Source organism: Mizuhopecten yessoensis, unplaced genomic scaffold (genome assembly GCF_002113885.1).
Source record: "Mizuhopecten yessoensis strain PY_sf001 unplaced genomic scaffold, ASM211388v2 scaffold716351, whole genome shotgun sequence".
NCBI classification, from domain to species: Eukaryota; Metazoa; Mollusca; class Bivalvia; order Pectinida; family Pectinidae; genus Mizuhopecten; species Mizuhopecten yessoensis.
The window spans coordinates 1022989-1037866 of NW_018480073.1; the positions used below are offsets into that span (position 1 = coordinate 1022989).

The window sequence follows — 14878 nt, forward strand, 5'->3', positions numbered from 1 at the left end:
AGTGAACAAAATTAAACATTTTCGTAAGCAGTACATCGAAACAACAAATTCAAATGAAATCATGAAAACGATTTTGAAACATTCTAACACCAAAATTGTAAGCCTTATTTTGAATGAAATTTCTTATTCTGAATATTTCAAAAAGCTTTCGGAGAATGTTTGAGTAAAATATGTGGTGAATGTTTATTTCTAAAATATCTCAGTATTAAAGTATCGTGGTAAAAATTCATTTGACAACATTATTGAAGTCTGTATCATTATCTAGCAAGATGGTCTGGTGTATACTGTTTTTTCTAGCCAGTGATTAAAAATAAAATAAAAAAATACCTAGTTACATTTCTGTAACAAACATAAAACAATGATAACACTATATATGATGCCCAAATTTCACGAATATCAATATCCTTATTTGGTAGTGTGTTTTTACAATCTTACACTGAAGAAACGTTACTTCGAACAGACAAACCGTGGTAATAAATCATCAAAGCCCATGGCAGTGTGGTCATTTGATGATACCCCATTTTTGTTAATATTTAGTTGTGTATTTTTACAATCCACTTACGAAATATTACCTCAAGCAGACAAACTATGACACTAAATGATCAACATATCCTTGGCTGTGTGGTCCAATAGAATTACATAACAGAAATATCTACACCAAACTATCATAACTTAGTTCTTCCCTATCAACAAAATATATACAGGGAGACATCCTCAAAATTCAAGAGGTTTTGCTCCGTTACATTTTCTGCACCATTGAAATATGTCATGACAAATATTTAAAGGTTTTGCCTGCACCACTTTTGGATGAGACACAGAAGTCTAGTGGTCGGACGCCGGGCTCGTGACCGGGTTCGTGACCGGGTTCGAGTCACTAGGTTGTGATAAAGCGGTATTTAGGAACCTAGAATTAGTATTAATTATGATAGAAAGATAAGTTTGATCCTTTGAAAAACATCAAAACAATCACACCAAAGAGTAACGTTAAAATTGACTTTCTTTGAAGTTGGGTATCAATCCTCTGTAATCTTCAAAGGACAGGTATCAGTCGACTATCAATTAGTCATATATTCTTACCCGAAACCAATCAAATAGCGTGTACCTTTGATTTTGTCATGACATATTTTAGGGGTGCGGAGAACGAACGTGAGTATAACCCCTGGATTTTCGAGGATCAGGAAGACAGTGCTATAACAAAATGCCAATCTACAACAGATACATTAGCAAAGTTCCATCATCGAAAGAAACAATCAAGTTCAATCCAATCAGGTATATCACCAAGAGAAAAAGATCACTGCAATAAATGTGTCTTACAAGAATATGCTCTTTAGCATATATAGCTAGTCCCAACACTGATTCTCCACTTTCAACAACTTTACACATTTGTTTCCGCTTTTTGAAATTAATTTGAAATGTAAGGGGAAAAGAAATCATGCACAATTTTGAAAATAATTTGTCTCCAAAATTGAAATTACATGAAGATGAAAATAATGTTTAAAAAAAATGTTAAATTAAAAAATAACACTTTTTTTCCCCTTTTGAATGATGAAAATTACTTGCATGCAATTTTTAAAAACTTTCTTTTACACAACAGAAATTATAAAGACGTTATCGCATTAAATTCAAAGAAATACTGATGTTATCTTTCTTCTGAGATGGTATAATTTTTATCTTTAATCTTGTTGAAGAATTTTGGGACAAGTAAAAGTATTAAAAGCAATAAGCTGGTAGTTCAACATACATAAATGATATAAAACACAATTAATATTGTAGCTGTAAAATAAGTTCTCACTATAGTTTCAATAGAATTCTTTAAATTTACATTTTATACAATCTTTAACTGATATTCATTGCTGATTGCTCACATTCACAATTCTGTAAGGCAGTTGTATATTAATAATTTTTACACCAGTTCATCAACAACTTTCTATAAAATAATCTTTGACTCAATACTCTCTATATCGGTTCAAAATAAACTTAAAACTGTAAGAAACTAATCTCAAAATGTGTCAAAAAGAAAGCTTAAAAGTTTTTAATATAAAGGATCTATTAAAACATCAGTCCTTGTAACATTTAAATAGTTCTCTCAAAAACAAACATATTAGTTTAGTTTGAAACGAAAATCTTTCAAGTGTTATAATCATGAAAACTGAAAGAAATGTTTCACTTCTGGTTTTCTAGAAATGAACCTAAATACGAAACTGTAAAATTCAACATTAATTTACTTTGTCTTTAAAAATGGGTCCCCGCTAATTAATCTTTCAATTTGCAATATTTCAATATATGAAAGATATAGAGCAGTAAGGTTATTTTAATTGACCTATTAAATTTCTGACATTTTAAAGAATTGTACATACCACACACTAGCATACTAGACAACAGGGATGGGCATACTCAAATTCCTGTCCAGCTTACGGGGGAGGGTGTGTGTGACTGAAATATTGACCAGTATGTATAGCTATTAAACAGATAGGAATATTCAATGTGCCCAGTATGCTAGACAATATGGATGGAGATATTCAAAATCCTATTCAGTATACTATAATGAAGAACCAGAATACTTGTCCACCATACCAGATAACAGGAAAAAATTGTCCATCTAGCAAGACCACTGGAATGGGAATATTCAAAATCCTTTCCAGCTTACTAGAAAAGAGTACTCAAAATCTTGTCCATACTAGACGACAGGGAAGGATGTACAGAAATCTTGTCCGGTATATTGGGCAACAGGGACAAGAATTGTCAAGTATACATTTAAAGACAATGGTTGGAAATATCTATAGCGAAGTTTAACAACCACATTTTTGCAATTGTAAACATTTGTTTTTATCGAAACAAGAAGATGAGCACACTGCACAATAATATACTGGACAGGAACTGAAAGTAGGACCATGCCATTACAACAACGCCTAGCTCAAACTCCAGGCCTTACACACCTACATGTTTCAAAGAGGAGACAGTTGAAATCTGTCTGAGCTCAGTTACAGACAAACTCTATGTATTAAAGTCAATAACTTAAATGTTAAGCTGACAATACATAAGCTATGCTCTTGGTGCATTTAAGTGATAAAATGACGAGGACCCAAAGTTTTCAAAGCATTGTAGATTTTCACTTTAACTTTGCGACTGTCATTCAGGTAAACGAAATCTAAAAGTTGTATATCAAGGCCATTGTGTCGCAATAAATAGGATATCATAATGTATATTCAAACTAAAATCATTTTGAATTTCCAAAAGTTCTTTGCAAGTGATCTCAAACATACCGTTTGCAAAAGACTTTCTGGAAATATGAGAGTCCAGGTTGTCAAATTAATGACACGTTTACTGTTATTACTGTTGATTCTGAGCTATCAACAAAATAAATCTAAGCTGAACACCATTTTAATCATTCAACTGATTGCCAAGCATCCTTTCTTCAGCCGACACATCCGTCTGAGGCGATCTCTGTTGAAGACGTGGAAACACACCGTTAACACCCATGAAAGTCTCCACCGAAGGCCCAGGGGCACAGAGCTATATATCCAAGACTGCCTCTACTGGATGCCGAAAGACACATGACTAACACCCGACACAGTCGTCGATAAAGGCCAGGTCAGTCAGCACAAGTTTTGTAAATTAAACATTTCCTAATCTCGTTTTTCAAAAATTATTCTGTCGTTTTTTCTTGGCATCTATCGCCTCAAGGATTGGTTGACGCTTCGCTTGGTACCTTGCACGTAACTCGTCAATTTCACGTTCCATTTCAGGATCTAAATCTGACAACCGTTTCTCTAAATCTTCGTAAGCTAGGTTTCGTAACTGTAAAAACAGACAATGAAATAAATGCCTTAGGTTGGTTTATTGTTATATTACTTATTGTTCTAAAATTCTGACATAGTGTATACAAGGACATTTTCACTTCAGTGTAATTTTCGCCTTTTTGCCCACCGTAATGAGGGCATACTTAATTATCTTGACAACATTAGCAAACAACGTAATATACCAAGTAATTAAATGTGGAAGGCAAAATTAGAAAAAGCGAACTTGTGATTTTACCGGCTAATTGCGAAAGTTTGACTGGTGAAAATTTCCCGGTATACAGTTTATTAAACGTTATGAATTGTTCTCATAATTCTGACATATCTGCAAAAAAACAATCATTTAATTTTCAAACTTCATTTTCAGTGGCGTGTAAAAAATGCAAAAAAAATCAATCATTTTTTTCTCATCATCTCTACCGATTTTTTAAGCTCATGTGACCAACAAACTGTTTGGTGTGAGTGTTAGCCCAATGTTTGTGTATAGCAAAGTAAACTGAATTTTAAAGGGTTGTGTAAGTAATAGAATGTCACAGGAATCTCGGGCTACCTGGTAATCAATATGTGTGCATATTTTATATTTTGACAGCATTACTTACAAATTCAAAATCTCCATCTATGAAGGACCGTTGAAAGTAGTGTGGAGGCGTGACCTGTTTGGGCTGTGATAATGGTGACTGGAGGGGAGGTAGAGCCTGAGTTGACGGGCGGGTCACGGGGGGAGTCTTGTCCTGTTCTTTCTTCTCAAAGTGATCAAGGTAGGCCGGCCGATATTTATCTTTCCCCCCTTGATCGGTGTCATGTCCTGCATAGCCATCAATGAAAAGTTTAAACATGTTTTAGTAAGCTTGTGATGAACAGTGAAAGTTAGCAATATGATTAATAATATATTAAAACAAAAAATTCAAATTCTAAAACATGTATTGACAAATTATAGTACAACCTATTTCTTACAGAATGATACTTTTTTTTGTAATTTGCACAAAATGTCCAAAATATTTCTGTCCAACATTAATACACTTCCTCTTGACATTTTTGCTTTGATAATGTATACACCTCAACATAAATATATGACAAACAAGAATCAGCGCTTTTAGTAAGAAAAGGTTTGCCCTGTGAACTTAAGACAAACTTATCATAGCAGCAAATATTAAATATGCATAAAAGACGAAATTAACACTGAATAGATATGGATTTTATTAGTGAAAGGCTAAATTTTCCTAATATACAGCACAGTAATTGAAATGAAATTAGTTTTTCAGATATTACCCCAATCACTCTGGTGGAAAAGATTTATCAATGACACACAACATTATTATACATAATTATGAACAGTAAAATGACAGAAACAAGAAAAGAGAGGGAAGTTAATCTGTAACATTAGAATAGCTGGTTGAGTTGATGAAATGCATTGTTAACCTCTAAATTATCAAGACTTGACAAATAATATAAGGTGACATGCTCCAATTGACCATTGAATAAGACTATGTGGATTAATGTAAATACAATCCTTGAAATTCAAGGTTCTACTTTCGATACACATATCTTCTCTGCATTCCTGGATAATACAAGAGGCCCAAGAGGGCCTGATTTGCTCACCTGATTATTTAAGCAGTCATAGCAAAATATTCTCATTAAATATCATATTGCACTAAAAATATTTCCCTCGCAAACTTTGTTAGCTCCATCTGTTGAAACTATCAGCAAAATATTATTATAAGATTCTATGCTTTTTGATTCTTCTTCAGAAGTTGCTTGACATATTTTTTTTCTGTGACCTTGAAAGTAGGTCAATGTCATTTTTCTTCTCAAATAGGTCAGCTCTATTCCAAAAAGCTACCAGCCAAATCTTATGAATCCATTTCTTTTAGTTCTTAAGAATAAATCCTTTATAATGTTGTTGACCTCTGTGACCTCTAAAGTAGGTTGAGGTCATTTTCATTTGCAAACTTTGGTGAGCTCTATCCCAGGAAGTCACCAGCCAAATATTATAATGTTATGCCTTTTAATTCTTCAGAAGAAGTAGTTTGAACCGTTTGACATATTTGAACGCTGTGACCTTGAAAGTAAGTCAAGGTCATTTTCATTTGCAAACTTTTTTTGGCTCTTTCCCAGGAAATAACCAACCAAATATTAAGGTTCTATACCTTCCAGTTCTTCAGAAGATGTCGTTTGAAGCAATTGACATATTTGACACCTGTGATCTTAAAAGTAGGTCAAGGTCATTTTCATTCTCAAACTTTGTTGGGGTCTTTCCCAGGAAGCCACAAGCCAAATATTTAGGTTCTAAAACTTTCAGGTCTTCAGAAGAAGTCGTTTTAAGCATTAGACATATCTGACTCCTGTGACCTTGAAAGTAGGTAAAGGTCATTTTCGTTTTCAAACATTGTCAGGCTCTATCCCAGGAAGCCACCAGCCAAATATAAAGATTCTATACCTTCCAGTTCTTCCGAAGAATTCGTTTGAAGTGTTTGACTCATTTGACCCCTGTAACCTTGAAAGAAGGTCAAGGTCATTTTCATCCTCAAACTTTGTTGGGCTCCATCCTAGGAAGCCATCAGCCAAATATGAAGATTCTATACCTTTTAATTCTTCAGAGGAAGTCGTTTGAAGTTTTTGACATATTTGACCCCTGTGACCTTGAAAGTAGGTCAAGGTCATTTTAGTTCTCAAACTTTGTCGGGCTTTTACCAAACAAAGCTTTCAGCCAAATATCATGACTCTAGGCCTGTCCTTCAGAAGAAGTTGTTTAAAGGAAAAGTTACGACGAGGACGGAGGGACGGTTGGACGACAGACGCCCCACCATGACATAAAATCACTTGCCCTTCGGGTAGGTGAGCTAAAAATGACAAAATTGAAGGCTCTTTAACTCATTCACCCCTGAAGACACATTTGAACTCATCCAATTCAAAGGCTGGAATAGTTCATTAAGAAATTTCAGTGGTAAATGAGTTAAGCAACACCTTGCAGGTGATACAAGTAGGCTAGTTTGATGTCTTTAATGAAGAGCTAAGGAATCATGCAGAAGTGTAACGGTAAAATTGACCGTCTTTGAAATTGGATTTCGCTCCTCATTCATCTTCAAAGGACCTAGTGATTAGTCTGGTTGATGTTGACGCGTGTGCAGGGATAAAGATGCTGAGTGTCAAGAACAGAGCCCTTAGATTTCCAGGGTGTTTTATTATATTCCAGGATATTGTAGTTATAAAGACAACTGAGAAGGAATTAATTCTGTTCAATGTGAGCGTCTGATGCATGTAAGAGAAAAGTTGACGGCAAAACCGTACATTGAATCAATAGTAGAGAATACTTCGGATGCACAAGAACGGTTAGTGAATACTTTGGATTATCTGAGAGAAAGAACTGCAACATATTGAAATTAGTAACAAGTAAAAATACACAAGTTGGACATTGTATAAAGTTTAAAGACAAAATGAAAGACATCTCGGAGTGGTCAGGAGGACAAGAAACAATGCAGCAACATTAAAATATGTCATCGGTAAGACACCAAGAAAGGAGACAACCTTACAACAGCTATATATGTGTCGTAAGTGAGTGTATCCCCAGGAATTTTGAGGATGCATATGTATATAAAGAAGTTATGGATAAGAAGAACCTGTGTCATGTTTTCTGACTAGCGAGCTAGCATAGTCACTATCCACTCCTGTAAAAATGTCAATCACATCATATATAAATATAGCTTCCAATAAGCCATGGATGGAACCTCTACCTTTCATTTTAAAAATTAGAATTTATTAATCACACGGTGGAAAGTGGGAATTGAAATAAGCAACCACGTCATAACTACGACCGTACTTACAGTGAGACAGGAAATATAAACAAGAGGCCCAGAGGGAATGTATCACTCACCTTGATATTCATGCAATCATAGCAAAATATTCTTTAATATAAAAAGTAATACTACAAAGAAGTCTTCAGGGTGGGGGCATACTCTTGAGATTAATCCTGATGTAACCACATATATTTTAAAAGCTGGGGACTTTTCACAATTTTTTTGTCATGACTAAGTCCCCAGGGGCAGGGCCTGAACCTTGAGCAATTCTGAAAGTATGATTGTGTAGTCTTTTAATGTCTAGCAAATATCATTAAAGTTTTTTCAATGTTACGACCCAGGAACTAAGTCCCCAGAGGTTGGGCAGGAGCTGGGGCCACTCCTGATAGCACAATTGTTTGTCTCCTGATCATGCCCAGTTTCAGAAAAGACTCTAAAAGCAATATGACTGACACCACAGTATGACATGAACTCGTCACAGTCCTTCGGACCAGGCGAGCTAACAACTAACATCACAACTACAATAATACAGTGTTGGGACAGAGAGAAACATCTCTTGTCAAAATAAGTATAATTTCAGGATTGAATTGCATCTTGAATTGGTAACATTGATCTTTGTATACCACAAAGTTCCATTTTAATACAGTATAACAATGATGATGCTTGGTAACTATATCTACGGCTTAATATGCCTACTTCTTAACACATATATTTGACCATATATATAATACATGACCTCTAGTTAGTGAACACCCCATTCCATGATACAAGGAAGCTAGATCTACGGCTAAACCTGTCAAATTATTAACACATATATTCGACCATATATATTATACATGACCTCTAGTTAGTGAACACCCCATTCCATGATACAAGGCAGCTTTATAATTATATCTACGGCTAAACCTGTCAAATTCTTAACACATATATTTGATGTTATATTATACATGACCTCCAGTTAGTGAACACCCCATTCCATGATACAAGGAAGCTAGATCTACGGCTAAACCTGTCAAATTCTTAACACATATATTTGATGTTATATTATACATGACCTCTAGTTAGTGAACACCCCATTCCATGATACAAGGCAGCTTTATAATTATATCTACGGCTAAACCTGTCAAATTCTAAACACATATATTTGATGTTATATTATATATGACCTCCAGTTAGTGAACACCCCATTCCATGATACAAGGAAGCTATATCTACCGCTAAACCTGTCATATTCCTAACACATATATTTGATGTTATATTATAAATGAAATACAGTTTGGTTAGTGAGCACCACATTCTATTTCAATCTATATATCAACATCTACAATAACTTGATGCCAAGGGAAATAAGTCTGTTTGAGACATACGTTTCATTGTTGAGTCATCGTCAGACGTGTCCTCGTTAATGACCATGGTTCCAAGTTCGGACTCCACCATGGTTCCCGCCTCGCTGTTCACGATCACCGTCCCACTGTTGCTAGGCACCAGTGTCCCTGCAGTAAAGAAGGCACAGATTTAATATGAACACATGTTTGTTTTCATTCTCTTGTTATTATCATTGTTTAATTCCTATGTTGCTAGTTCCTGTATTCCTAGAAACTTTCACCCAGCTAAATTTTCAACCTTCACTGGTAAAAAACATGTCAGCTGAGTGTCAATTTTGCCCACCACTGCTATAGTCGGTTTCTTGTGGTTTGGATTAGTTTGTTTGTGTTTAACGTCCTATTAATAGCTTTGGTCATTTAAGGATGTGCCAGGTTTTGGTGGTGGAGGAAAGCCAGAGTACCGCCGACCTGCGTCCAGTACTGGTGACTGCCCCACGTAGGCCTAGATCCTATGACCCTGTGGTGGAGGGCTACTGGCACCAGAATGTTGTTTTAGTTTCGCCTTTCACTTTTCACAAAAGTTTTACTTTATATGATATGCTCCGCATTACATACATCATCAATTCACTCTATTGACAGAAGCCAAAAATTGCAAATGTTAACTGCAGTGAAAATATGGGTTGCACATTTTTCAAATTATACCCTCATACTTCGCACTCGTGCGAAATACCAAAACTGTCACCCGACTTAAGGTAATAGGATTGTGTTGTCATTTCTCAGTAGAATTTCTTCAAATTTTGTAGTTATATTGCTTTGAAGTAAAGAAAATTTTCTGCCACAAAAAAAATATAGGTTGTCAGAATTTTAAGGATTTTAAATGGAAATTTATGTAAAAAGGAATGAATTTTGAAAACAAAATGAAACACACAATGTTTTGCAATATAATGTCAATAAAAATGATACTGACATAGATTAGTATTGTATTAATGTATATCAATTTCATAAATGCTGAAATTGTGTAAAATCAATTATCTATTAACAATTAAAAATTGACATTTTATAATGAAACCATATACACATAGTAATTGCATGTAAGAGTAATCGTTCTTGAAAAACTTCACAGTAGCGAAATAGTATAGGTAGCCGGTTTCCTGAAGTAATGGACACATGTGACTCATTGATTAAAAAACAACTGAATTAATGCCTTGATTGCTTTAAAATACTTTAATATTGAAAGACCACACTGTTCTGTCAATAATAAGCATACAATATTCATTGTTTTAATACTAAACATTAGAATATACGGAAATTATGATACTGTCTCCCTACATTGGATTTTCAACTAGGCATATACTTCCTATTTCCGTTTAGCAATACACTCCTATGACCTTAAGAAATACTGGTTCACAAACAAGTGGAATTAATCTTGGTAATGAGTAAAAAAATAACTTGCAGAAAGTAATTTTATATTGTTCGTTAGTCTTCCTATTAAGCAAGTGCTACTTCACAGGAAAAGTTCCTGAAGGGAAGGATTAACTTTTATGAGCAGGCAAAGACACCTAACAATTCTTACTGTGAAACAATATTAATGTTACATAAGTTAAGATAAATAACCTGCTTCTTAGGGCCTTGCATATTTTGATCCATCATTGACTTCTTCTTTGTTTGTTTTTATACACAAGTTCACAAATTTTTAGGGGTGGGCGATAATATTGCAGTACATGTACCAATATATATAGGATCTTACATGAGTTTCCATTTTATATGAGATTTATGAAACGAGTCTAAGAATTTTTCAATTTAGCGAGCCTCTGGCAGCTAAAATGAAAAATTTGTGACAAGTTTCATAAATTTCATATGAAATGAAAACGAGTGTAAGATCCTTTTTATCACATAATCAAGATTTGAGGATTTTTCTTGTAAAACGATTATTTCATGCAACCATGAAATGTAAAAGGCCGCCATTTTGACTCCAGTGCTGAAGTCTGTGACGTCATGTACTTGTCCTAGCGTGACATCACAATTGAAACAATCACATGGCTGATAGGTCATATGACATGGGTTAATCGGAAGAAAAAAAATGACATGGGTATATTCACTGGATAAAACAGTACATGTTATGTGATAAATTGCAATATTTGATTAGTAACATATTCATATTTATATTGCAATATGTTTTGAATTCTTTGTCGTGGGGGTTTAAACAAAGTTATGAAATAATTGTACAGAAATAACATTAAGATTGAATCAATTTTATCTGAATGCAGGAATATGCATGGTTTGATATCTTCCAAAACTGCATGCAATAATTGTCCAATTTTCATTGCAGATTTGATGCTCACTTTTCGTATTTTCTACCAGTATATAGAAAATCACTAGAAACATACAATATGTCTAGGAGTACTGTGACACATTGCAATGCTTGCTAAAATATTACAACATATTGCAATATGAAAATTACTTGTAATATCCAACCCTTCAAAGTTTCACATTTAACATTTCAGTTTCATACTAACCCACCGATCCCGACTGAGATTTCATTGTGTCATCTCTTTTATGTAACATGGTACCCGAGTCCACGTCATCTTCCTCTCCCTAAAAAAAAAAAAAGGAATGTTTTAAAAATTCTTTTTTTTTTAAAAATGTCTTACCCTTTTTTGTATCTTGATAACATTCTCTGTACATGTAATTGATACAAAACATTTCCTTTTTTTCATTAAATTTATATTATTAAAGACAAGTGTCATGAAAATACAACAAATGTTCCTGATACAAGGGAGATAATTCACAAGACAATATGTGCTGAAAAAATACATAAAAGTAAAGGAGATGTACTGTACATGATCAATTATTAGTGTCATAATGAAACTGAGATTTTAGAAGTCGTAGATAAGGCCAGATAGATCAAAAGGAACCTTGACAACTCAGCCATCTTCATTCCTAGTCGATAATCCAACCACCTTGTAGTTCAAAAGTACCGTGTAACAGTTTTTTTTTTACAAGGGCTTTCATTTTTGCAATTTTTCTCTAAAACAACTGGGCCCTGTTCTTCAAAAGGCGCTCTAGTAAATATTTGACATCTGGAAAGTTATAACTAATTCAATGGTTGCGTTTGAAATTTGAACAAAAATTGAAATTTGCGCTATTAAACACTGATTAAGCAATAATCACCATTTGAACAACTGGGCCGAACACTAGTAGTGGCTGGGCTAATGTGGCTCAAAGGAGTAAATCTATCCAACATTTTGTTTTGATTGATCAATAATGATTACGAGAAGGAAACTTACCGAGTCATCACCATTCGTGGTAGCTGAAGTTTGTGCGGTAAGAATCTCTTTGGCTTCTTTGATGATATCTTGTAATATTGTACACGGCTGGGCATTCTTTATAAATTCATGCTGTAAGGAAAATAATCATAATCTTATCCTATATATGTATTGAACATGTTAAGTTGCAACCATTACTGTAAAACATATTTAAAGTGGTGAAGATTTGCAAACATCAAGATATGATATTTACATTTGCTATGCATCCTTCCATTGCATTGAGAAGGCAAATATTGTTATGAGACTATAACAACATTTGCTTATGTAACGTCATCAATTTCATTGATATCAACACTTTATTTGCTGTTCATAAAACTGTTCGAAATAACTAAATAAAGCATAATTACTCTATCAAAATGTAAATATAAGTAATGAATATTTTAGCAAATATTGATATGGTCCTATAGCACACATTTCTTTTGCTGACAAACATACATGAAGCCCTATTAAGTGGGCATGTGTGTTTTAGGACGTAAACAAAATTTGCGGAAACATTCACAGCTTAAATAAATTTTGTTTTTATATCAGCCAAAATAGTTCAATATATAAGATAAACTTATTAATAACTTTAAGGTAAAAGTTTGAACTTTATCTTCGTTCTTTTATCTAATAAATAAGTTTAACATTTTTTTTCAATTGATCATAGTTAAATTGTGTAATAAACAGGATCGAAAAGTATGTCCCCTCCCATCACGTGCACACTGACTTTTAATGAAACTAACTTAGGTTTGTGTCATTGAAAATCACCTGTTCAAGGAACTTTCCCAACATCCTCTATAGGTTTTAATAAAGTATTTATAATCAAGTCTAATAAAAGCTAACAAATCTTTAACTGGCTCCAGATGAAAAATACACATCCAGTGACAAATCTACATATACAAGTCCCAAATCCCAGGCTGCATCCATATATCGCGATCCAAACTGTTGAACCAGTTGGACCAGATTTGTTCTTCTATGAAATAAGGTTGGACCTAGTAATCTGATTCCTGTTTTCAGGTGCCCCTTGACAAATCCATGCACAAGGCCTGCATAAACATTTGCAGGTCCACCAGGATTTATACCCAAAAATGTTACATTTAAAAACAGATTATCCAGTTGAACCGCATATGCAGAAGGGGCGACCATACTCTAGAATCTTGATGGGACTCGTAGAATTTCTGGAAGTATTTAAATTTTACATTGTGTGGTCCATCGTTTTAGCAATATAGTAGAAAAAGACCCATGAAAATATATTGTAGATACAACACAGCACATACGTTCATAAGTTCCGGTGCTGTAGCTCTCTGTTCTGGATTTTTGATGAGACACTTGGAGACAAAGTCTATAAATTCTGGCGACCACTTGTCTGGGTTCCGAAAGGAGGGAGGAGGCTTCGTGGGTATCATAAATATTGCCTGTCAAAACAATGTTATTAATAGTCATTTATGCATTTTAGATATTTATTATATGTTTACAAATTTAAACCCGATGAAATTTTTAAGCAATACCTTTCTCTTCTTATATCAAAAGCAAATGATCAACTTTTTTTGCTTATAAGTCTATAATGTTATTTTATAATGTTTGTTGCAATGATAAATTTGCCCTCATTACGGAGTGTGTATAAAGGTGAAAGTAAAATTGCGGCAAAAATTTCCTGATATACAGTATTATAATGTCATATATATTTCATTACTATCATTTTTCCTAAATCCTAAATAGGAATATGGGCCAATTTACACAAGACTTATTACTGACAACATTTATTGATTGATTGATTATCTTACAACTTAAAGATGCCTGCTCAGGAGATGGCAGAAGTTTACCAGATTTACAACACACACTTACTCTCATAGGATGAATATCTCCGTAGGGTGGTTTTCCTTCGGCCATTTCTAATGCTGTTATACCTGTAACACACCAGAAATACACACATCAAATATCCATCTATGTCGGAACAATGATACTGACCGAGGAAGGACTCAGTCCAAGGTCGATAAAGTCCATACAACAATATAATGTATGTCATCCTGGTAAAATACTAGTCGTTTCCTACTGACTCAGCTACGGAGAATTTCTCTTTAGCTCATTCAGCAGAACGTAAGACTAGTATATCAGAGGTCCTGGGTTCGACCCCTAGTGAAGGTATTGAAAAAATAGTGGCTTCTGTTACCTTAGTGCCCACATAGGAAGGTGCTGGAAAATATTGACAAAAATACTCATCGGTGCTTCAACAAGAAATGCTGTAACTTGTTAAATAATAGGTGCTTCTTACCAACTCGGCTTGGGAGAATTTCTCTTTAGGTCATTTGGTAGAGTGCAAGACTAGTATACCAGATGATGCAGTTTCTACCCCTAGCGAAGGCATTGACAAAATAATGGCCTCATATGAATAACAGAAAAATTTCACTGTCTCTGGTAAACTACATATTCACTAATGATAATTTCTCTCCACTTAAATGTGATTACTCTATATGGCGTATTGTGTAATGATATCCTGTGTCATGATAAATTTGCCCTCATTACGGAGGGCAATAAGATAAATTCGCCCTCATTACGGAGGGCAATAAAGGCAAATATTTCCTGGCATACAGTGTAAACACTTCAAATTTCCTTAGTCAGTATATAAAGAAAATAACAAGGAAAACATAATGTGAGCA

At 34.2% G+C, this 14878-nt stretch overlaps 1 protein-coding gene across 1 annotated transcript in view; it reads right to left on the reverse strand.

Annotated features, from left to right (window-relative positions):
* Positions 1–1466: 1466 nt before the first annotated feature.
* The window catches only part of LOC110443542 (serine/threonine-protein kinase 3-like), a 29058-nt gene continuing 15646 nt past the window's right edge, over positions 1467–14878 (reverse strand). The window contains exons 8-15 of the mRNA XM_021487811.1: positions 14067–14128; positions 13499–13636; positions 12204–12314; positions 11433–11511; positions 8959–9084; positions 7415–7462; positions 4397–4602; positions 1467–3798 (exon numbers count right to left, since the gene is read on the reverse strand). Coding sequence (XP_021343486.1) covers positions 3640–3798; positions 4397–4602; positions 7415–7462; positions 8959–9084; positions 11433–11511; positions 12204–12314; positions 13499–13636; positions 14067–14128 — 929 coding nt within the window. The 3' untranslated portion in view covers positions 1467–3639. The remainder of the gene's footprint in view (positions 3799–4396; positions 4603–7414; positions 7463–8958; positions 9085–11432; positions 11512–12203; positions 12315–13498; positions 13637–14066; positions 14129–14878) is intronic.